This window comes from Sapajus apella, unplaced genomic scaffold (assembly GCF_009761245.1).
Source record: "Sapajus apella isolate SASKATOON/1434 unplaced genomic scaffold, GSC_monkey_1.0 scaffold6, whole genome shotgun sequence".
Lineage (NCBI taxonomy): Eukaryota > Metazoa > Chordata > Mammalia > Primates > Cebidae > Sapajus > Sapajus apella.
In genome coordinates this window covers 64,809,649-64,833,217 of record NW_022436946.1, presented here as the reverse complement: position 1 = coordinate 64,833,217, position 23,569 = coordinate 64,809,649, and the positions used below count along the sequence as shown (strand labels likewise).

Here is a 23,569-nt window from a genome sequence, read left to right as displayed (position 1 = left end):
TTTTTCCAGTTCTGTGAAGAAGGTCATTGGTAGCTTGATGGGGATAGCGTTGAATCTCTAAATTACTTTGGGCAGTATGACCATTTTCACGATATTGAATCTTCCTAACCATGAGCATGGAATGTTTCTCCGTCTGTTTGTGTCCTCTGTTATTTTGTTGAGCAGTGGCTTGTAGTTCTCCTTGAAGAAGTCCTTTATGTTCCTTGTTAATTGTATTCCTAGGTTTTTTATTCTCTTTGTAACAATTGTGAATGGCAGTTCGTTCTTGATTTGGTTCTCTTTAAGTCTGTTATTGGTGTATAGGAATGCTTGTAATTTTTGCACATTGATTTTGTATCCTGAGACTTTGCTGAAGTTGCTTACCAGTTTCAGGAGATTTTGGGCTGAGACGATGGGGTCTTTTAGTTATACAATCATGTCATCTGCAGATAGAGACAATTTGACTTCCTCTTTTCCTATTTGAATACCCTTTATTTCTTTTTCTTGCCTGATTGCTCTGGCTAGAACTTCCAGTACTATATTTAATAGGAGTGGTGAGAGAGGGCATCCTTGTCTACTGCCAGATTTCAAAGGGAATGCTTCTAGTTTTTGCCCATGCAGTATGATATTGGCTGTTGGTTTATCATAAAACATTTTATTATTTTGAGATACGTTCCATCAATACCTAGTTTATTGAGGGTTTTTAGCATAAAGCGCTGTTGAATTTTGTCAAAAGCCTTCTCTGCATCAATTGAGATAATCATGTCATTTTTGTCTTTGGTTTTGATTATGTGGTGAATTATGTTTATGGACTTGCGTATGTTGAACCAGCCTTGCATCCCCGTGAAGAATCCTACTTGATCATGATGGTTAAGCTTTTTGATGTGCTGTTGCAATTGGCTTGCCAGTATTTTATTGAAGATTTTTGCATCTATGTTCATCATGGATATTGGCCTGAAGTTTTCTTTTCTTGTTTTGTCTCTGCCGGGTTTTGGTATCAGGATGATGTTGGTCTCATAAAATGATTTGGGAAGGATTCCCTCTTTTTGTATTGTTTGGAATAGTTTCAGAAGGAATGGTACCAGCTCCTCTTTGTATATCTGGTAGCATTGGGCTGTGAACCCGTCTGGACCTGGGCTTTTTTTGGGTAGTAGGCTCTTAATTGCTGCCTCAACTTCAGACCTTGTTATTGTTCTATTCAGGGTTTCGACTTCTTCCTGGTTTAGGCTTGGGAGGAGGCAAATGTCCAGGAATTTATCCATTTCTTCTAGGTTTACTAGTCTATGTGCATAGAGTTGTTTGTAATAGTCTCTCACGATGGTTTGAATTTCTGTGGAATCTGTGGTTATATCCCTTTTATCGTTTTTAATTGAATCTAATTGGTTATTCTCTCTTTTCTTTTTTATTAATCTGGCTAGTGGTCTGTCTATTTTGTTGATATTTTCAAAAAACCAGCTCCTGGAATTATTGATTTTTTGAAAAGTTTTTTGTGCTCTATCTCCTTCAGTTCTGCTCTGATCTTAGTTATTTCCTGTCTTCTGCTAGGTTTTGAGTTTTTTTGATATTGCTCCTCTAGCTCTTTCAATTTTGATGATAGGGTGTCAAATTTAGATCTCTCCTTGCTTCTCATGTGGGCACTTATTGCTATATCTTTTCCTCTAGAGACTGCTTTAAATGTGTCCCAGAGATTCTGGTATGTTGTGTCTTCATTCTCGTTGGTTTCGAAGAACATCTTTATTTCTGCCTTCATTTCATTTTTTATCCAGTCAACATTCAAGAGCCAGTTGTTCAGTTTCCATGAAGCCGTGCGGCTCTGAGTTAGTTTCTGAATTCCTAGTTCTAACTTGATTGCACTGTAGTCTGAGAGACTGTTTGTTATGATTTCCATTCTTTTGCATTTTCTGAGGAGTGATTTACTTCCATTTCTGTGGTCAATTTTAGAGTAGGCGCAATGTGGTGCTGAGAAGAATGTATATTCTGTGGATTTTGGATGGAGAGTTCTGTAAATGTCTATTAGGTTTGCTTGGTCCAGGTCTGAGTTTAAGACCTGTATATACTTATTAATTTTCTGTCTGGTTGATCTGTCTAATATTGACAATGGGATATTACAGTCTCCCACTATTATTGTGTGGGAGTCTATGTCTCTTTGTAAGTCATTAAGAATGTATGTATGTGGGTGCTCCTGTATTGGGCGCATACGTATTTAGGATTGTTAGCTCTTCTTGTCGCATTGATCCTTTTACCATTATGTCATGCCCTTCTTTGTCTCTTTTGATCTTTGTTGCTTTAAAGTCTATTTTATCAGAGATGAGAATTGCAACGCCTGCTTTTTTTTGCTCTCCATTTGCTTGGTAAATCTTCCTCCATCCCTTTATTTTAAGCCTTTGTGTATCCTTGCATGTGAGATGGGTTTCCTGGATACAGCACACTGATGGGTTTTGGCTTTTTATCCAATTTGCCAGTCTGTGTCTTTTGACTGGGGCATTTAGTCCATTTACATTTAGGGTTAATATTGTTATGTGTGAATTTGATCCTGCTATTTTGATGCTAGCTGGCTGTTTTGCCCATTAGTTGATGCAGATTCTTCATTGTGTTGATGTTCTTTACCATTTGGTATGTTTTTGGAGTGGCTGGTACTGGTTGTTCCTTTCTATGTGTAGAGCCTCTTTCAGGAGCTCCTGTAAAGCAGGCCTGGTGGTGATGAAATCTCTGACTACCTGCTTGTTCACAAAGGATTTTATTTTCCTTCACTTATGAAGCTTAGTTTGGCTGGATATGTAATTCTGGGTTGAAAGTTCTTTTCTTTAAGGATGTGGAATATTGGCCCCCACTCTCTTCTGGCTTATAGGGTTTCTGCTGAGAGATCTGCTATAAGTCTGATGTGCTTCCCTTTGTGGGTAACCCGACCTTACTCTCTGCCTTCCCTTAGAATTTTCTCCTTCATTTCAACCCTGGTGAATCTGACGATTATGTGCCTTGGGGTTGCTCTTCTAGAGGAATATCTCTGTGGTGTTCTTTGCATTTCCTGGACTTGAATATTGGCCTGCCTTGCTAGGTTGGGGAAGTTTTCCTCGATAATATCCTGAAGATTATTTTCCAGCTTGGATTCATTCTCTTCGTCACATTCAGGTACACCCATCAAACGTAGATTAGTTCTTTTCACATAGTCCCACATTTCTTGGAGACTTTGTTCATTCCTTTTTACCCTTTTTTCTCTATTCTTGCCTTCTCGTTTTATTTCATTGAGTTGATCTTCGACCTCTGATATCCTTTCTTCTGCTTGGTCAATTTAGCTGTTGAAACTTGTGCATGCTTCACGAAGTTCTTGTGTTGTGTTTTTCAGCTCCATCAATTCACTTATATTTCTCTCTATGTTGTCCATTCTTGTTAGCATTTCGTCAAATCTTTTTCCAACGTTCTTAGTTTCTTTGCATTGGGTTAGAACATGTTCTTTTAGCTCCTGAAGTTTCTTATTACCCACCTTCTGAAGTCTGATTCTGTCCTTTCTTCACACTCATTCTCCATCCAGCCTCGTTCCCTTGCTGGTGAGGAGTTGTGATCCCTTGTAGGAGGAGAGTTGTTCTCGTTTCGGGTGTTTTCATCCTTTTTGCTCTGGTTTCTTCCCATCTTTGTGGATTTATCCACCCGTCGTCTTTGTAGTTGCTGACTTTCAGTTTGGGTCTCTGGATAGACGTCCGGTTTTTTGATGATGAAGTTATTTCTGTTTCTTAGTGTGCCTTCTAACAGTCTGGTCCCTCTGCTGTAGGACTGCTGAGGTCCACTCCAGGCCCTGCTTGCCTGGGGATCACCTGCAGCAGCTGCAGAAGAGTAACGGTTGCTACCAGTTTCTTTTTCTGCTATCTTTGTCCCAGAAGGATACCCGCCGAATGTCAGTCTGTTCGCTCCTTCATGAGGTGACTCTTTGGATTTATGGGGGTCAGGGAGCTGCTTGAGGAGACAGTCTGTCCTTTATAGGAGCTCAAGTGCTGAGCTGTCAGCTCTGTTGTTCATTCAGAGTTGCTGGGCATGTACGTTTAGGTCTGCTGCATCAGAACTCATAAACCCCCTTTTTTCCCATGTGTTCTTTCCTAGGGAGTTGGGGCTTTATTTATGAGTTTCCATTGTGCTGTTCCCTTTTTTTCAGGGCTGCCCTGCCCAGCAAGGAGGCAGCCTAGTCACTGTCTGCCTGCAAAGGTTTTGCTGAGCTTCTGTGGGCTCTGCCCAGCTGCCGTGTGAACTTCCCTGCAGTCCTGTTATGTGGGTGTAGTTAGAACTGCCTCTGCAATGGTAGCCCTCCTCTGTAATGGCGGGCTCTTTCTCTAATGGCAGGCTCTCTCTGTAATGACAGGTTGCCTCGGCAATGACGGGCTCCCTAGCAATGGCGGACTACCTCCATAGTGGTGGAGTGCCTCCATAATGGTGAACGCCCCTCCCCCACAGAGCTGGCCCGTCCTGGGTTCAGTTGTGCTTGCCATGAAACTCTCAACCCAGAGCGTTTCCAATTGCTGTTTTTTTTTGTGGGGGTGGGACCAGCTGAGCCTGATCACCTGGCTCCCTGCCTCAGTGCCTTTTTTTTTTTTTCAGTTCAACGGTCGACTCTCTCCCAGGTGTTACAGTCGCCTGTTGAAAAGGCGCTGGGATCTGTGTGATTTCCCATGCAGTGACTCAGTGCACTGGCTGAAACAGTGGCGCTGAGATTCATGGCCGGTTTTTTGCCCAGGAATCTCCTGGCCTGGCTCCCTGTTTCAGTCCCCTTTTTAATCTGATGAATGGGCGACTCTGCCTTCCTGGGGCTCCAGTCACCAGCTGAAAGGGCACCCGGGCCCATGTATTTTGTATGGAGAACTGCCTTGCCGGGGTGCCAGCAAAGCAGCCACACCGGCCAAAACAGCTGCGCTGGCCAAAACAGCCACGCTGGCGACCCATGGGGCTCCTCCACCTGGGAATCTCCTGGTCTGTGGGCAATAAAAATCTGTCTGGAAATGTGATGTCCACTCACCCTCTGTGCTTTCACTGGGAGCTGCAATGCTGAGCTGTTCCTAATCGGCCATCTTGGATCTTCAATTTTTTTTTTTTTTTGAGACGGAGTTTCACTCTTGTTGCCCAAGCTGGAGTGTGATGGCATAGTCTTGGCTCACAGCAACTTCCGCCCCCCCAGATTCAAGCAATTCTCCTGCCTAGCCTCCCGAGTAGCTGGGATTACAGACCTGTGCCCCCACACCCAGCTAATTTTGTATTTTATGTACAGACAGGGTTTCTACATAATAGTGAGGCTGGTTGCGAACTCCCGACCTCAGGTAATCCGCCTGCCTTGGCCTCCCAAAGTGCTGGGATTACAGGCATGAGGCACTGTGCCCAGCCAATTTTTGTATTTTTAATAGAGACAGAGTTTTGCCATGTTGGCCTGGCTGGTCTCAAACTCCTGGACTCAAAGAAATTCACTTACCTCAGCCTCCCAAAGTACTGGGATTACAGGCATAATCCACCATGCCCAGCCTAAAAAAATTTTTTATAAACAATATTTAGAACTTTTTTGTATTTTGGTTAAATATTCATAATATAAAGTGTACCATTTTTTAAATGTACATTTCAGTGGTATTAAATATATTTACCTTGTTGTACAACCATTACAACTATCCATTTCCAGAACTTTTTCATTGTCTCAAACCGAAACTCTTTACTGGTAAATAACTTCCCATTTCCCCACCCTTAGCTCCTGATAACCACTGTTCTATTAGGTTGGTGCAAAAGTAATCATGGTTTTTGCCATTGAAAGTATTTGTAAAAGCCACAATTATGTTTGCACCAACTCAATACTTGCTGTCTCTAGGAATTTGGCTATTCTAGGTACCTCATATATGTAGAATCATGCAATATTTGTCCCTTTGTATTTGGCTTATTTCATTTAGCGTAATGTTTTCAACATTCATCAATGTTTCAAAACTTCATTCCTTTTTAAGGCTTAATATTGCATTGTGTATACAACATTTTATCATCTGTCTGTGATTGGATACTTGGGTTGTTTCCACCTTTTGGCTATTGTGAATAATACTGTTATGAACATAGGTGTATAAAAATATCTGTTCAAATCTCTGCTTTCAGTTCTTTTGGGTATATATCCAGAATTATAATTGCTATATCACATGGTTATTCCATGTTTAAATTTTTGAGAGATTGCTACACTGTCTTTCTCAGCGGCTAAAACTTTTAACATTCCTACCAGCAGTGCACAAGGGTTCCAGTTTCTCTATACCCTCACCAACAGTTATTTTCTGATTTTTGATAATTGCCCTCTTAATGGGCTGTGAAGTGATATCTCTTTATGAAGCATTGCTTTTTGATGGTTCTTTGACTTGACCCTAGTAATTTAAAGCATGCTTTTCCTAACAGTTCAAAAATAGAACAAAAATAAAATAGTCATGGGAACACAGAATACCTAACTGTAATAAAAGTGGCTGGCATGGTATTCTGCTGATGCCCTCAACTTGCCCAGAATTTTTTGAAGTACAGACCAAGAAAAGGCAAAATTTGAGCCTATGCCTTTCCCATGATGCGGAACCCAACTCTACCATGACAACATCCTCCATTGTGGTGACAAGAGGACATTGATATTGGAATACAGGACGGCAGTGTGACAGTGACACACCTGTGGTGTGGTGGAGGGTTAGGGTCCTGTTTTGTCATATTATGTAACTCCCTTGTCCTGATTCTACATTCATCCACTAATCCTCTGATTTTAAATTTTGTTTCCCAGACCATGTAAAACATGTGCTGTGGTCAGCTTGGCCATTGTTTTGCTTATTTAACAAATAGATATGCTCGTTATAAATCATTCTGCTATCCTTGGTTAGCATAAGTGAGTCCGTAGGGCTTTATCTCTGGAAAACCGAGAAACTGAATCTGTAGAGCCAGGGGCAGAGGTGCAGTCGCATCTCAGGGCCATTCCTCTTCTCTTCTCTAGAAATTTTCTCCAGATGGAGGCTTTACAGCTTCTTTCCTCAGTATGTAGCATGAAATTCTTCTTGATGTCCAGCTGAAGTCTCTATTAGAATGAGACTGATCTGTGGAGTACTAGAGAGCCAGGAGACACTCACTTTAAAAATTACTTCTGGATGGGCGTGGTGGCTCACGCCAGTAATCTCAGCACTTTGGGAGGCTGAGGCAGGTGGATCACCTGAGGTCAGGAGTTTGAGACCAGCCTGGCAAACATGGTGAAACCCTGTCTCTACTAAAATTACAAAAATTATCCAGGTGTGGTGGTGCACACCTGTAATCCCAGCTACTAAGGAGTCTGAGACAGGATACTCGCTTGCACCCAGGAGGTGGAGGTTGCAGTGAGTCGAGATCATGCCACTGCACCCCAACCTGGGTGGCAGAGGGAGACTTCATCTCAAAAAAAAAAAAATTCCCAGCCTGTTTACTACTATATAGGTGCCCAGGGCATAACAGGAAGAGGTAGATTTATGAATACAGGCAGTTTTGCTTGTCCCCCTTGAGACACCAGCTGGTGAAAGAAGGGTGCCCACTTCTTAATTAAACAATTCTCCATTTCAAGTGGTGACTGAATATCTATCAGTGTAAAATATTAAGTCCTGTTTCTATTTTTGGAAGTTGATCTTCTGTTGGCATTGATTTTGATTTTACAATAGAAGTCTTTAGGCTTGGGAACACTTTTTCTTCCTTGACTTGTTGCTGGATCAAATTGCACAGAAGCAGGGATAGGCAGGAAGTAGATACATCCTGAATTTTCTGTCAGCTGTGAATCACCGTTTTTTGAAGACTGCTGGATAATTGAGTACCTTCTAGGAAACACTAGAGAATGGCATAAAACTTGATAGTGTTGAGAAATTTGGGAAGTATGTCCATTTGAAAAGGAAGAGCCCAGCATGTGTGTGTGCGTGTGTGTGTGTGTGTGCATGTGCACATGTGTGTGTGTGTGTACATGTGTGTAATGTCTCTAGCCTGAATCAAGTGGCCAGAGCATCAAGAGTAAGAGTCATACTCAGGTCAAAGGATAGTAGTGAGGAGGAGAAGACTACAAAGTCCTGGAAGCATAACCTTCTTTCTCTAATTGGAGGAGAGAAAAATCCACACCCCATGAAAGACATCACTGACGTAAAATGGATTCACAGAAAAAGAATCAGCAGACTGGGAAATTAAGTGGCAAGTGCCAGTAGAAGGTGGTGATTCATGGAGACTCTATAAAATAATAAATAAACTGGAGAATATCATCATGTTATTTTTAAAGCATTGTGCTGGGAGGACACTGTAGAGGCTTTGATTCAGAGGGTCCAGCATGAACCGTTGCTGGGAGGTGTTGCCTTATAGAGATGCTTTAGGTAGACCCAACTTGCTTTGTTCTAACCAGGAGTGTGATTCATAACCTTGAAGTCTCTCATTTTCTGTGTGGCCCTACCCACCTAGACACAAGTAAGCTGGGTGCACTATTGTTGTATGCAAGGAGGAAATTAAGCCTCTAAAGTTGTGATTTTGAAGTTCTCACCTTGGGCTCACCAGCCACTAAAGTGAAGCATGCCTGAGCTTTGTCTTTGGTTTCTCAAGTCTCTTTGCTGGAAGAGAGAAAAAGTTATGAGTTACAAGGGTGATTTCTCTGTGTTGTGCAGGGGACAGTCATTCCTGGAAATAAGAGGAAGAAGGACAAGAACAGGTAACTAACAAGACCTTTCTGGCCTGGGCCAGAGTAGATGTTGGTGGTCCTGGGTGGCATGCCTACTTTTGGAGTTTGAGGATTGAAGAGCAAGGGGATAGAGTCATCGCAATTGGGAATTTTGATAATCTGAAGGGCCTTTAGGTCTTCCTCTGTACAAACCGGTCAGCGTAGGTCTTTGGATCTGTAATATTGGCTGGGAGCTTCTTGGAACACCTTAGTAGCTGTGCTGTCAGTTGTGTGCATGTTTGTGTGGGGCCATGCTCATTTTTCAGGGTTTCTGGCACTTTTTGGATCACTTCTTAATGTGCTAGTCCTTTGCCCGGGCTGGTAGTCGCTTGAAAAACTCATCTGCTCATGCTCACCCCTTAACATGAAAAAAAAAATCATCAAACTCCAAAGAAGCAGCCCCCTTAACGTACATACCATCGTAATCCCACAAGGATATTAACAAAGCACCACTTACTCACTCCTTGGGAAGTTCCGTGTCTGAGTACATCTCAAATTCAGGGAGGTGGAGAGAATTTCTTGATCCATTTTCAACAAGGTACAGAGGGCTGGGCACAGTGGCTCATGACTGTAAATCCCAGCACTTTGGGAGGCCCAGGCAGGTGGATTACCTGAGGTCGGGAGTTCACAGACCAGCCTGGCCAACGTGACAAAATTCTGTCTCTACCAAAAATACAAAAAGTAGCTGGATGTGGTGACATGTACCTGTAGTCCCAGTTACTCAGGAGGCTGACACAAGAGAATCACTTGAACCCAGGAGGCAGAGGTTGCAGTGAGCTGAGATCATACCACTGCCCTCCAGCCTAGGCAACAGGGTGAGACTTGTCTCAAAAAAAAAAAAAAAAAAAAAAAAAAAAAGAAGGAAAAGAGGCCAGGTGTGGAATCTTATGCATGTAATCCCAGCACTTTGGGAGGCCAAGGCACAAGGATCGTTTCAGCCAGGGAGGTCAGTGCTGCAGTGAACTGTGACTGTGCCACTGCACTCCAACCTGGGCAATAGAGTAAGACCTTGTCTCAAAAAAGGGAGGTGGGGAGGAAAAGAGAGTGCACAGGAGTTGTCTGGGAACCTGGTTGGAGGGGGAAAGATTGGCTAGTCCGAAGATGGGATGAAAGTGATGGGAATGTGGGTTGGAGAAGGGTTGATGGTTTAGTGAGAGGCGTCTGGGCCTGCTCACCATGCTTCCTCTGTTTGGGTTTGTGATCTTCCCTCCTCCCCGACAATAGGCTGCGCTGGCCCACACTACCCTGTGCACACCTGGAAAAGGTAAGCTTCCTTTCAAGGCTAGCTTTGGGATGCAGTCGTAATCTTCATTTTTCCTTATTTTTGGCAACAATGCTTTCAGCTGTTCAAAAGAGCAATTTAGTCTCTCTCTGATGCTCCTGGAAGCTTTTTTAGGCTATGTTTCCTGCCAAAGAAGTTATTTTTCATGACTCTAATATTATAAAGAAATCTGACACACTAAGAAAATCTCGGTGCGGGGAGGGTGGTGCTCAGGAGCAGCAGCCACACCTATAGCAGCTGCCACTTCCTGCTATTGTGTTCAAGAGAGAGCAGCTGCTGGCCTGTCAGCACCCCAGGAGTCAGGCTCAGTGCCAGACTGCCTCCTTCACTGCGTGGATGGCCCAGATCACGCGCACTGTGGTGGGAATAGCAGACTGGGGGCTGCTGCTCGGATGTGCTGGTAGTTTCCAGCTTATATTTCAGCAAAGCTTGGAGAGCCACTGCTGACCTTGGTAATGGGGATGACACAGAACACTTCCCTAGCACAGTCTTCTGTTTGTTGTTGGTCCTTGTGTATCTGATGGCCTAAGCTGATTCATTTGAGGCTTGCATGAAAAAATATTGCCTTGTGGACTTTTTTAAGGGCACTAGGCGACTGCTTTAAAGAAAAGGTCAGAGGTTCTGCCCTCCAAACCTATCTTTGGGATTCAATAAGTGAGAGAAAAGAGCCAATGGAAACAAAAGCCCCTCCTTTTGTTTGAAGGCTACTCTGGCAACTGGTGGCTGCTTGGGAAGAGTTGGTGTCACCTTTCATTCTGCACCTCCAGAGAGCCTCCCTTAGGCTGGCTCTGGTATTCACTCACTCTAGTCTCCCAGTGTTGGTCAGGATTTGCTCCTCTGTTACCATCTTCAGGACTTCTGCACGTGTAACCTTCATTACCCTTTGGTAATGCCCTTTTTTAATCCATCCCTAGTTTGTTTAGATGAAAGGGAATAAATGTAAGGGGGAGAAAAAAGGCACGTCTCTATTGTAGGGGAGGTGGTTGACATTCCTGACAGCTGACTGTTATACAGACATATTTTATTGACTAGTTCCTACCAGCCCCATGAGGCTGGTGGTGTTACTGCTGCTTTCTGACTGAGAGAGTAGCAGGAGGACCTACTGGTCCTGTGACCCTGGCAGCCACAGATGAGGGTCCCCACTGTGTGCTGACATTGAGAACTGCGTGGCTGTGGGAGAACAGCTCTGGCTTTGTGGTGTGCTGAATAGACAACACTCTCCATCTTTATTTTCTTCATTCCTTTAAGTACTTTTCACTATTTTTCTGTTCCTGATGAAGTTTAGTGCCTCCCTCTGCTCTGCTATTACAGTGGCTGTAATGTTGATTTCTACTTGAAATGATGTGATTAAACCAGACTTCATCTTATTTTCCTTAATTAAAAAAAAAGAGGAGAAAGATTCTTATCTTATTTTTGAGTTGGTAGAACAGCATGAATCCCAGGATGTAAATGTTTGTCATTTTAACTTTTCTTTCCTTTTTTTTGAGGTGAAGTTTTGCTCTTATTGCTCAGGCTGGAGTGCAATGGCGCAATCTTGGCTCACCATAACCTCCGCCTCCTGGATTCAGGCAATTCACCTGCATCAGCCTCCCGAGTAGCTGGGATTACAGGCATGCACCACCACACCCAGCTAATTTTGTATTTTATGTAGACACAGGGCTTCTCCATGTTGGTTAGGCTGGTCTTGAACTCCTGACCTCAGGTGATCTGCCTGCCTCAGCCTCCCAAAGTGCTGGGATTCCAGGCGTGAGCCACTGCGCCTGGCCTGATCATTTTAACTTTCAAATGATCTAAATGAATGCCTTTAAGTAATTTTTTGTTATAGTTTTATTTGTCTAGGCACCACGGCTCACAGTTGTAGTTGTAACCCCAACACTCTGGAGGCTGAGTTAGGTAGATTGCTTGAATCAATCAATTAACACTTGGTACATTTGGTAGGAATTGGCTGACCAGGGAGTTGAGTGTGTCTGAAGAACAAATCTAGGTTTTTCTATTCAAGATCAGCATTTCTAACTAACAATAGTTGTACTGCCTGGTAATATTTATCTTAATATTCATGCAATGTTGCATTTAATCTTCATAGCAACTCTAGGAAGTGGGTACCATGATCATCTCATGTTACTAGTGGGAAAACTGAACCTCAGATTTTTGTTTTCATGGTTTAGAGCAGGGATTGACAAACTTTTTCTATAAAAGACCAGAAAGTAAATATTTTAGGCTTTTTGGGCTGTACCATATCTATCATTGTTACTCAGCTTTGCTGCTGTAGTGCCAAAGAAGCCATAGAAGATACAAAAGCAAATGGGTGGCTGTGTTCTAATCAAATTTTTTGGACTACTGATATTTGAATTTCACATAATTTTCTTAATCATAGAATATTATTTTGATTTTTTCAACCATTTAAAACTGTAAAATATGTTCTTCCCTCACAGGCTGTACAGTAACAGAGGTGGTGAGCTGGATTTGCCAGCCTCTGATCCAGATGATGAGAGGATGCAAGGAAGGAGGAATGGGTTAGAATGAGGATGGTAGGAAGAACACTCATCAGCCTGTGTGCAGGTGGCAGACAGCATGAAATATTTGAGGAACTGCAATCAATGCATTGCAGTTTGTTAGGGTATGAGGCAGAATGGCTTAGGATAAGAGGAGACATTGTGGTCCAATTCATAACTTTGTAGGTAGGACATTTTGAATTTTGGACTTTTTCCTTACAATGGGAAGCCATTAAATGTGTAAAGCTAAGTAATGACAAGTGCACTCTGTCTTTTTAAAAGATTATTAGGCTAGGGACAATGGCTCACAACTATAATCTCAACACTCTGGAGGCTGAGGCAGGGGCATTGCTTGAGTCCAAGAGTTCAAGACCAGTTTGGGCAACATAGGGAGACCCTGTCTCCATAAAAAACAGAAAAAAATTAGACGAGTGTGCTGGCTTGTGTCTATAGTCTTAACTACATGGCGAGATCAAGCCTTCGGTGAGCCGTGATTATGCCACTGCACTCCAGCCTGGACAACAGAGTGAGACTCTGTCTTAAAAAAAAAAAAAAAAACGGCAATGTGGAGAAAGCACCCCAGGACCTGGAAGCAGAAAAGCAGCAGTTAGGAGGCCTGAAGAATAGGCCAGGCAGGTGATGATGGTGTCCGTTAGGGACCATAGTGAGAACTATTTCATGAAAAAATGCTCAGGTAGTCATGATGATTAGTTTTGCAAATGAGGGAAGTGTGGCTGAGAGAGATTGTCTTGCCTGGCAACATAATAAATAGAGGTAAGCAGAGATAATGACCTTGGTCTTCTAACTTCAATCCAGTGGCTTTTCCTATATAGTATGCAGTTCTTAACATTCTCAAGTGGAAATTATGTTAATCCCAATCTAACATTATATCTGAACCCTACAACTGAAGAGCTATTCTTTTCCTCTCACAATCATTTGTTCCTGGAGGAAGTGCTCATAAATGAGAATAGTGCTTTTTAGGTTTGAGTTATTAATTTTTATTTCCTGAGAAAAATCATTTCATCATTGAGAAAAATAACCTTTTGTTGAAATAATTAACGGACCAAAGATGGTACTGTGGTAATAGTTTTATGTTATTTTTAGGCTGGCTATAGAAAGACAACTGAAGCCGGGAACGGCGGTTCACGCCTGTAATCTCTGCACTTTGGAAGGCCAAGGAGGGTGGATCACCTCAGGTCAGGAGCTCGAGACCAGTCTGTCCAACATGGTGAAACCTCGTCTCTGCTAAAAATACAAAAATTAGTTGGGCTTGATGGTGTGCACCTGTAATCCCAGCTACTCGGGAGACTGAGGCAGGAGAATCACTTGAACCCAGGAGTCAAATGTTGTGGTGTGCCAAGATCACACCAGTGCACTCCAACCTGGGCAACAGAGTGAGATTCCACCTCAAAAAAACAAAAAAAGAAAAGAGGCAACTGAAAAAGCTCTCTTTACTTATTTCAAGTAAAGAGCAGCTTTTCTTATAATTTGTGTAGTTTTCTTTCCCAAATAAAATTGACATATTCTTGTCTACCTTTGGAGGAATGACTTGTCTGGTTGGGCCTTCAAAGTCACACCCTAATTCTTGATACTGGCATGCATCTGTGGACCAGAGCACCCCATCCTTTGGACAGCATGATGATGTGGGGTTAGAGTCTTTTTCTGTGGAGTCCAGGTCTGGGGATAGGAAAGAAGGGGTGAGGGAAAGGTGAGGGTGTTATAGAAGTGAGGCAGAAGGGTGGTGGTGATTTTGCCTCAGCTTGCCTGAGGGTTGTGCCCTGGAGGCGGTTGGGAGGGAGGGGGGGGTGGGGGTGGGGGGAAGAAACCTCAGAAAGCTCTTGAGGCGGGGCCCAGTGGTGGTGACTGCTCAGTGAATCTTGCTTTCCACTGATATTTCATCACATTTCCCCTTATGTTACTGCTGTTTGTCACTTTGTCTCCCTTTCTGCAGTATAAGGGAAGATCTGTGGGGTACTGATCTGTCTCAGGCATCTCTGCTCACTCCACAGTATGCAGTGTCTTGCACACAGTAGGTGCTCAGACACAGTTATTGAACACAGGCTGCACTGACATCACTTCGGCATCCATGCTGCACAGTGCAACCGTCTTCCAAATAAATCAGGATTCTTTTGGTCTAAAATAATCACAATTAACAAAGATACTTGGGAAATCCTGAAAATATGACAAATTTGAAGAGTAAACAGTTGGGCAAGTTGTGGACTTCTATTGATGATCTTCTGCAAGATCCATTATGCAACTTTTGCTGTCTGTTTCTCTTTATTCACTCCATTTTATTAAACTTAGTTTCCTCCAACCCCACTGGAAGCAAGAAAAGCAAACAAAACCTTAGGTTGCTTCTCTCCATTGTTGCATAGTAGGTGTTCAGTAGATACATACTGAGCTAGTTCATATCTGATACTAATTTGATGTAGCCTCTGCAGGTTCTTTACGTGCTCATACAGGTATAGGTGCTGTAAGCCCAGAGATTTTGACATACTCTTTTCCTCCTTTCCTTCTTTCCTTCATCAGTCATTGAACATTGGTTATGTGCCAGGCATTCGGTTAAGTTTAAAAAAAATTACAGTGTCTGATTTTAAATATATTTATTCTAGCCTAGTGGAGAGATAAAAGGAAATTAGTGGCCACATAGTATGAGGTATGGGCAGCTGTTAAGAACCTCTCCTGGCCGGGCGCGGTGGCTCAAGCCTGTAATCCCAGCACTTTGGGAGGCCGAGGCGGGTGGATCACGAGGTCAAGAGATCGAGACCATCCTGGTCAACATGGTGAAACCCCGTCTCTACTAAAAATACAAAAAATTAGCTGGGCATGATGGCGCGTGCCTGTAATCCCAGCTACTCAGGAGGCTGAGGCAGGAGAATTGCCTGAACCCGGGAGGCGGAGGTTGCGGTGAGCCGAGATCGCGCCGTTGCACTCCAGCCTGGGCAACAAGAGCCAAACTCCGCCTCAAAAAAAAAAAAAAAAGAACGTCTCCTGGCTTAGGGGGTAAGAATTCCTCAAGGGCTTTGCTGCCAGACTCCTGAATGTGATCAAGAGTAAGGTAACTGTGAAGTTCTGAATGAATTAACACGTTCTGCTCTTGACTTTCTCCATGTGTACAGGTTGGAGATGTCTGCCCAGAGGTTAATTTCTAACAGAACCTCCCAGCAATCCGCATCTAATTCTGATTACACCTGGGAATATGAATATTATGAGATTGGACCAGTTTCCTTTGAAGGACTCAAGGCTCATAAATGTAAGTTTTATACAATTCCTCATTGTAAGCATAATTTTATTTGTCTTAACCTGTGAAATCCCCAATGATTACTTCTCCTGAACATTCTTTCTTCTTACAGAACTCTCTGTCCTCTACCTCCCAAATCCCACAAAACATCTCACCTCCACACATAGGCTGATTGCTCAGGAATGGTACAGGAGGGCCTTGGTGATTCTAATGTGAAGGACTTAAAATATTCCCTTGGTAGGGAAACATGAATCAGTGTCAATCTGAGATTGAGATTTAAAGAAAAGGATGAAATATTGTTGCTCCTCCAAACTATGAATGTTTGAACTATCAAAAATATTTATAAAAATAGGATCTAGAACTGTTATTTGAAGAACCTTCTTTTGTAACACAGCAGCATCTTTTCATCCCAGTTGTTTTTCTGGAGCTGGGGAGAGCAGTGTGTCCATGTGTGTGCATAATGATGGACCAGAATAGCCTGCGATCATTTCCAACACTGTGTTCTAGGCATGAATTGTGTTTCCTGCTATTGGAGTGATTACAGGTCCAGCAAGGAAATGTGATTCTGTGAAACGTTGCTATTCAACTCCAGTCATAACTGAATGCCGACTCGCCGGCGTGAAGCATCCTTGCTTCATTAAGTAGAGTTAACTGTTAACATAGTACGCAGGAATTGCTGCCCAGTCTCAGGTTATGTCTTGGTAACACAGTAAATATCCCTGAAATGTTCTCTTTTGTCAGAGTGATTATCCACTGTAAAATTTTTACGTTCTTAACTGCTCCAGGTTAGTAAGACACATTAGGAAATATAAGAGAGCTTAGAATCAGAGACACAAATGTAGCAAAGAAAATGCTTTTGTTCTGTAATTATTTCCTGGCTGCTTCTACCCTGACCTATCTTGGCATTCATGATCTCTTGCACCAACTTGGTGCTCTTTTGCAACAAGGGCTTTCTATTTTTATTCCTTAGGAAAAATCGTTAACTAAACCATATGTCCTTTACTTCTTAAGTGAGTAGTAATAATTAAATACTTTCACTCGTTCCTTTATTGACACCTGCTTAGCATTTCCTTGTGGAAAAATAACACATGGCATTCATTAAGGTATGCTGTCACTGATTATCTGATAGAAGGCTGTTGGGTGTGAAATCACCCTCCTTAATTTACTTAAATTCTTTAATCTGTTGTTTTTCTGAGGTAAACTTTATGAAAGGACACTTGCTTGTTCTGAATTATAGTGGGAATCAAAATGACCGGGCAAATTGCCATGTATTTTCATGTAATGTGGGCTTTTACAGCTTGGTGACATCAACTTCATTTTTGTGTCACTTTGCTCCTGTCTCTTTTCTTTAGTTTGAGGGGCACAGAAGACAGAGCTGCTGCTATAGTTTGGGTTGATACATTTCCAGAGACAGTTGAGTAAGATCTTTTTTGAGGATATTACATTTAGAAATAATTATAGCTGGAAAACTTCCTGAGAAACATAGGCAGATGTGTGACTCATTCCTTAATTACTTTACCTACTATACCATTAATAACAATTGCTTCTGTTAATTTTAATATTCATATCAAGATGATAAAACAAATGGCTAAGTAGTTACTGTTCTGGTTTAAGAGAGCTGCTGAGTAGAAGCCCTTAGCTTCAGGAACCTGAGGATATATGAGATACATTGATAACAAAAAACAAACAAACACAAAACCCCAGATATATAGGAAAATGAAAAGATCAAGTGAACTGTTGGAATGTGTACTTTGGTACAGTCTCTTTCATTTAAAAATGCTATGATTCTGTCCTTCAAGTATGACTGCTTGTTTTGCTGGGCAAAATACAAAGCTAATTAGGTACAGATTGAGAAGAGCAGAAGCAGGACATTTCAAGGAGAAGCACTCATTAAGGACAGGAATGACCATAACAGTTATCTTTATTTGCCTTACTTGTAATGGATCATACTTGGCAACAGTAGCTCCATTTTTCAACTAAAATTCTCTGTCTACTAAAATTAAGATTCCTTCCTTTAAAGGGTCTTTCATCTGAGAAACAACTTCAGATGGTCATTGAGAATTCTTTTGCCCTCAGTTTTGAATCCAATATTAAACCTTATCACATATCAGAAGTGGACACATATCTGATACAAATTTGGCACCAGTAGAGTGAAAATTTATTTATTCATTCACTCAATATATATTTGTTGAGCACCTATTATGTACAGTACTACTTTAAGCACTGAAGACACAACAGTGAACTGAAAAGACAAAAATATTCCCTCCTATAGAACTTGCATTCTAGTGGGAAAGAGAGACAATAAATAAACAGATAATGTCAGATGGCAATATAAAAGGACAAATAGAGTGGGGAAAAGGGATGTGGAATGTGGAGGTGACAGTATGGATAGAGTGGCCATGGAAAGCCTTATTGAGAAGGAGAGATTTGATAAAAGACCTGAAGGAAGTGAGAGATTGAGCTATAATATATCTGGGGGAAGAACATTCCAGAAAAGGATCCTTGGCGGGAGTGAACTGGATCATGCAAGAAACAACAAGGAGGCCAGCGTGGCACCAGGGGAGTGATAAGAGGCAGAACATCGGGAAACGAAGTCAAAGAGGTTGTGGGGACAAGGACCTGGCATCCTTAGAGGTCATGCTAAGGGCTTCATTTGGCCTTTTTCCCTGAGAAGTCACTGGAGGATCTGGAGCAGAAGAGTGGCATCTGGCTTAGGTTTCAGCAGATCTGCAACTGACGTGTAAAACATGAGTGAAAGGCATGTGATTAGAAGCAGAGACCCTTCAGGAGGCCTTTGCCGTGGTCCAGGCAGCTGATGATGGTGGCTTGGAGCCAGGTAGGGAGAGTGAAAGTGATGAGAAATGCATACGTTCTGGGTATTTTTAAAAGATGAATCTGGCAAGATTTGGATTGGCAGTGTGTGTAAGAGAAAGAAGAATCAAGAATGATTTGAAGGTTTGTGAGCTGAGTAACTGGCAGGATGGAATTGCCTTTAACTGAGAGTGGGGAGAGTATGAAAGAAGGAGGTTTCAGAGAGAAACCCCAGGAGCTCCATCTGGGACCTGTTAAATTGAGGCACCTATCACATATCCAGGAGGACAAGAAAGGAGAAGTGTGGAGGAAGCTGTAGATTTGAGAGTCATCAGCATGTGAATTGTACGCATTCAAAGCCAAGAGGCTGGGTAAGTGAGTATAGAAAACCGAAGAGTCCAAAACTGAGCCCTGGGCATGCTTGTGTTTAGAAGTTGGAGGATTGCGGCGCAGCTTAGTTTCCTGAGAGGAATATACAGAAAGTAGGAAGAAAACTGGACGGTTGAGGTTTTCTGGACACCACTAAAGGATTGCCAAGACAGTCTGTGACAAATGCTGCTATTAGGTCAAGTTAATTGAGGATGGGGATTTGACCATTGGATTTTTAATGTAGAAGTTACTGGCAATGATTTGAAAAGCAGTTCTAGTGGAGTGCTGGGGTAAAAGGCTGATGGAATTGGTTTAAGAAAAAATGAGAGGAGAGGAATTGGGGACAGCACATACAGGCAAGTCTCTCAAGTGTCTGCCTAAAAAGGGAAGGAGAGAAATGGGTCATTTATGGAGGGCGTGGCTGGGTGAGAGTCAGTGGACAATCACATTTTAGCAGGACCACTCTGGCCACTGTGTTAAGAAAAACCTGAAGGAATATCCTCTTAATCTGAGGTATCAGTGATGGCCAAATCCATGCTGTTTCATGTGCTACGTTGCAGATACCAGGCCCATGCATGGATGAGTCAGCAAGAAGCCAGGTCATTAGGATGAGAAACAGCTAGAGCTTGCAAAGCTCTCGGAAAGTTAGTAGAGACAAGTGTGGGAACATCACTGTTGGCGCTTTTCCAGGAATTCATACCACAGAGTTGACCCTACTGCCTCAGGAACCAAAAAGGTGTGAGGACAGTGTCATGAACCCTCTCTTTCACGTGGAGTATTATCCCTTGTTTTTCATATAACCATGAAATGTAAAGGTCATCATTTATTCTCAAGAGGTCGGTAGAAGGGCAAGTAGGATGAAGTAGTTACTCTAGTCCTACCCTAAACCGGAAAAAAAAAAATCATGTGAGCTTTCAGCTCTCCTGTTCCATTCCATTTATTAAAGGTCAGGTGAAGGGGAGTTACTTTATTATGATACATGCCGTTTGCAATTCCCTCGGGCAATTGTTCTGCCCCCTTACAATAGTAGTCTGCAAGTAGCTCCGTGTCTAGACAAGACAAAGTGTGGTAGCTTGGCTGTGGTGGAAACTCCTTTGGAAGGCTTCTTTTGACTTTCTTAACCATCTAGCCTCATTGCAGCTTTGCTCTGTGTAAAACTTTATTCTGACTTCTTCCCAGAAAAGGGTGCTTTTGGGAAGACAAAGGGCTCCACTTTTCCCATCTTACTGTTGTACCTATGCCCATGAAACTTAACATCTAAATAAAACTGCAGAGAGTTTGGATATTTCTGGGATGAGATGGGAATCTCTGAGGTTTCTTATAAGAGGTTCAGGGTGAGAAAGTCCTCTGGGGGTGGGTCATAGGGCAGAAGATGAGGTTGGGGGAAATTAGTGGAAATTACTTAAGGAAGCTAAATTTTGTTCAAAGGGGAATGTGAATAAGTAGAGCTACTTAAAGCATATTGCCACAGAAAACATATATGCTGCATTATTAAGGAAATATTTGGAAATGCTGTTGGATCATGAGAATTCTCGGATTCTACCCACAGCCTGCTTCTCCCCAACTCTGCCACCGCCTGGCTTCTCTGAAGGCTGTAACCTTCCCATCCTCCACATTATTCCTGCTTTTTGATCGGCTCCCTTGGGGCACTTACAAGGGCAGAGGAAAGGGACTGGGCTGGGTCGAGGGCACCATTTCCTGCACCTCTGGGAGTCAGTCTATCATTTGCAGTCTGAAAGCTGTCCTTAGGAGAACATCTTCCTAGTAACAGGTTTGAAAATGTCAATCAACATGATTCAGTTCTAAGTCAAGGACTTAAGAATAGCATTGGCGTATAATTTTAGAATTTGCTTTTGCTATGAAGGCGGTTGATAAAGTACAGTGTAGGAAACTTATTTGTCTGTACAATGTTTCTTCACAATTCACCACCTAGATAATTGAGACTTTATTGTTTCGTGTTAGTTGTACCTCAGTGCATGTGGTTTTTGATATTTGTCCTTATGTCTTTTTTATGCCTCATTTCCACTACATTGAAAGGCAAAGTATACAATTTCTATTTCTTTGGCACTTAAGATTAGACATTAGTTTTTGAGAGTGCTGAATACACATTGTTAACCTTAGGCAATAGCATATGTAGGATGCAAGTATGAATTATGCAGAGTAAATTGTTAATCTGATTTCTTCACTTTGGAAAAAGTGCTACCTATACATAATTACAATACAGCTTTGCATTTAAACACATTTAATGTTTAAGCTCCAATCACTTATTTTTAGAAAATTGCTAAGCATCCTCATTGTATTTCCACATAGATAAACTTCTTAATATAGACCAAAAAATGTAGAATGATTCAACTCTGTTGTGTCCTAGAGTTGAGACCCTACTGCGCATGTGCCAAGTTGTGTAGACAATCCAATCTAATCTTGGTCCCAGATGTAAAGACTCATGATTGCTATCCACAACAGGACCAAGGAGAGGCCTGTTTAGGGAAGTGTGGACGAAAATGTTATTGGGTTCAGAGGAGGGACAGAACACATCAATTACGGAAATTGGTTGAGGCTTCGTAAAGAAGATACTCTAGGGGATGGGCATGGAAGCATGGGAACATTTTCATTAACTCCACGTTGGGAAAAGTTGTTCCAGCCAGGTAGTGGCAATAGCCCTGCTAAAATGTGGCTGTGAGGAAACTGTGGCTAAGGTTAAGGTACATACAGGGACACAGTGTCCCCTAGTTTGATTGGAAACAGATGGCTTTTAAAGTGAGGTAAATTGGGAGAAAATGACAATTCTAATGGCAGTAGCCAGCAACTGTGGGGTACCATTTTCTCAGATGTCTGACATTGTATAAAGTGCTTTACATGTGGAATCTCTTTTCATCTGGAAAAGTGGGTCTGTTCTATTTTTGTTGAAGAGCTTTTCATGAAAGAGCAGTATCATCAGGGCTGTGATAAAGCAGTTTTGTACAGAAATAAAACACAAGGAAAGGCAGAAGGCAGAGAGAGCACTCAAGAGGCCATCTGTATGTTCTCTGCAAGAAGTAATGAGAGCCTGAATTATTCCATGGTGAACATAAGTGAGAATGCAAAGTTGCCACCTAATTGAGTTGCTAAATTAAAATTTGGCCCATGAGGGCCTCCATATTTGCATACTTATATTCTTAGGTGTGAGCTGCAACCTAGCTTAGTAGGTAAGCAAACTGAAAATCTAGCGAATGCTTCTGTAACAATAGCTGAGTCTCAGTTCATCACAGCAGCTACACATCAGGCACTCACAGGCAGCCAGATGTTCAAACGGTGTTCAAATCCAGCTGTTTCCATACCTTGCTGCTTTTTTCTGTACATCATTTCCCTTTTTCTGTCCCTAAATCTTAACAACCCGAAGTCTCTCTGAATCTGTTCTGATTCTGGGAACTTCCTGGTTCAATAATTTTGTTTTCCTTGCACAATTAGTATCTGTTAAATTTAATTTGCCTAAAGTTTTTCTTTTAAAGTGAATCCAAATTCACTTAAAACTTGAGTTGGTAGTCTGCTAAAAATTTTATTTTCTAACTCAAAACACATTAGTGGAATCTTGAGGCCCTAGATGACTTATGCTCTGACCTAGGTTCCTTCCTTGAGATACAGAAACCATGAGTCAGTGAGGCCTAAATCCCTTCATGCTACCTGAGACAGAAACCTGGAGGCAGAGCAGATTCTTCCCTCTCCCTCATTCTTTACTTCTTATCAACCTCCAGTCAACTGCGGATCAGACTGTTGATTTCCTTTCATGTTTCATGTGCCAAAGCCTCTCCAAGAAGTTCTGATTCCTTGAATGTTCAAGTTTTAAACTACTGTGAAATACTAATGCCCGTTTTCACTGTCTTGCAGATTCCATTGTGATTGGATTTTGGGTTGGTCTTGCAGTCTTCGTGATTTTCATGTTTTTTGTGCTGACCTTGCTGACCAAAACAGGAGCCCCACACCAAGAGTAAGTTTGGGCTGTTCCTAAATGTCTCTTAAGCCTCACAGGGGACTGAGGAAACAGAAACTACTACCCAGGGCTGGTGTTGCTTCCAGTGGGTGAAGACAAGGGGCTGGTTATGAATTTGCTGCCTGGACCCAGATGCCTGTGGGTGGGATCCGACTCTTCTCCTGGCTTTTTGTTTCTTGCTTCTTGGTTTATGAAGGAAAGTATTACATGTGTGCTTAAAGAACTCTGAGACACATCAGAAAGTATTTGTTCAGCATTCAGAGATATCTTAAAGGATTTATATATTTTTTTACCAAATTTTTCATAAAAAGGAAAATAGAGAATATTGAATACCTTATTAGTCGGTACCAGCAGGCAACAGTATTTAAAAGAGTTTTTGGCTGGAGTGATGGCTCACACCTATAATCCCAGCACTTTGGGAAGCCAAGGCGGGCAGATCACTTGAGGCCAGGAGTTTCAGATCAGCCTAGCTAACGTGGCAAAACCCTGTCTCTATTAAGAATACAAAACATTAGTCAGGTGTGGTGGAGGGCACCTATAATCCTGGCTACCAGGGAGGTTGGGGCACAAGAATCACTTGAACCTGGGAGGCGGAGGTTGCAGTGAGCCAAGATTGCGCCACTGCATCTAGCCTTGGCAACAGAACCAGGCCTTGTGTAGAAAAAAAAAAAACAAGAGTTTTGGATAAAGGGACTGTTCAGAAATTATGGACAGGGAAGGGGGCAACTACACGGGCTCGCAGGACAGCAGG

The 23,569-nt window shown here is 42.3% G+C and overlaps 1 protein-coding gene across 5 annotated transcripts in view; it reads left to right on the top strand.

The window, feature by feature from the left end:
• MRAP2 (melanocortin 2 receptor accessory protein 2) overlaps positions 1 to 23,569 on the top strand; it is a 66,830-nt gene that overhangs the window by 20,543 nt on the left and 22,718 nt on the right. For 4 of the 5 annotated variants that reach the window (XM_032275356.1, XM_032275353.1, XM_032275354.1 and 1 more), the window contains 2 exons: positions 15,550 to 15,683; positions 22,716 to 22,815. In XM_032275356.1, the coding sequence (XP_032131247.1) occupies positions 15,557 to 15,683; positions 22,716 to 22,815 (227 nt within the window). In that variant the 5' untranslated portion in view covers positions 15,550 to 15,556. Of the gene's footprint in view, positions 1 to 15,546; positions 15,684 to 22,715; positions 22,816 to 23,569 lie in introns of all 5 variants that reach the window. The other variant, XM_032275355.1, reaches the window with a different exon arrangement.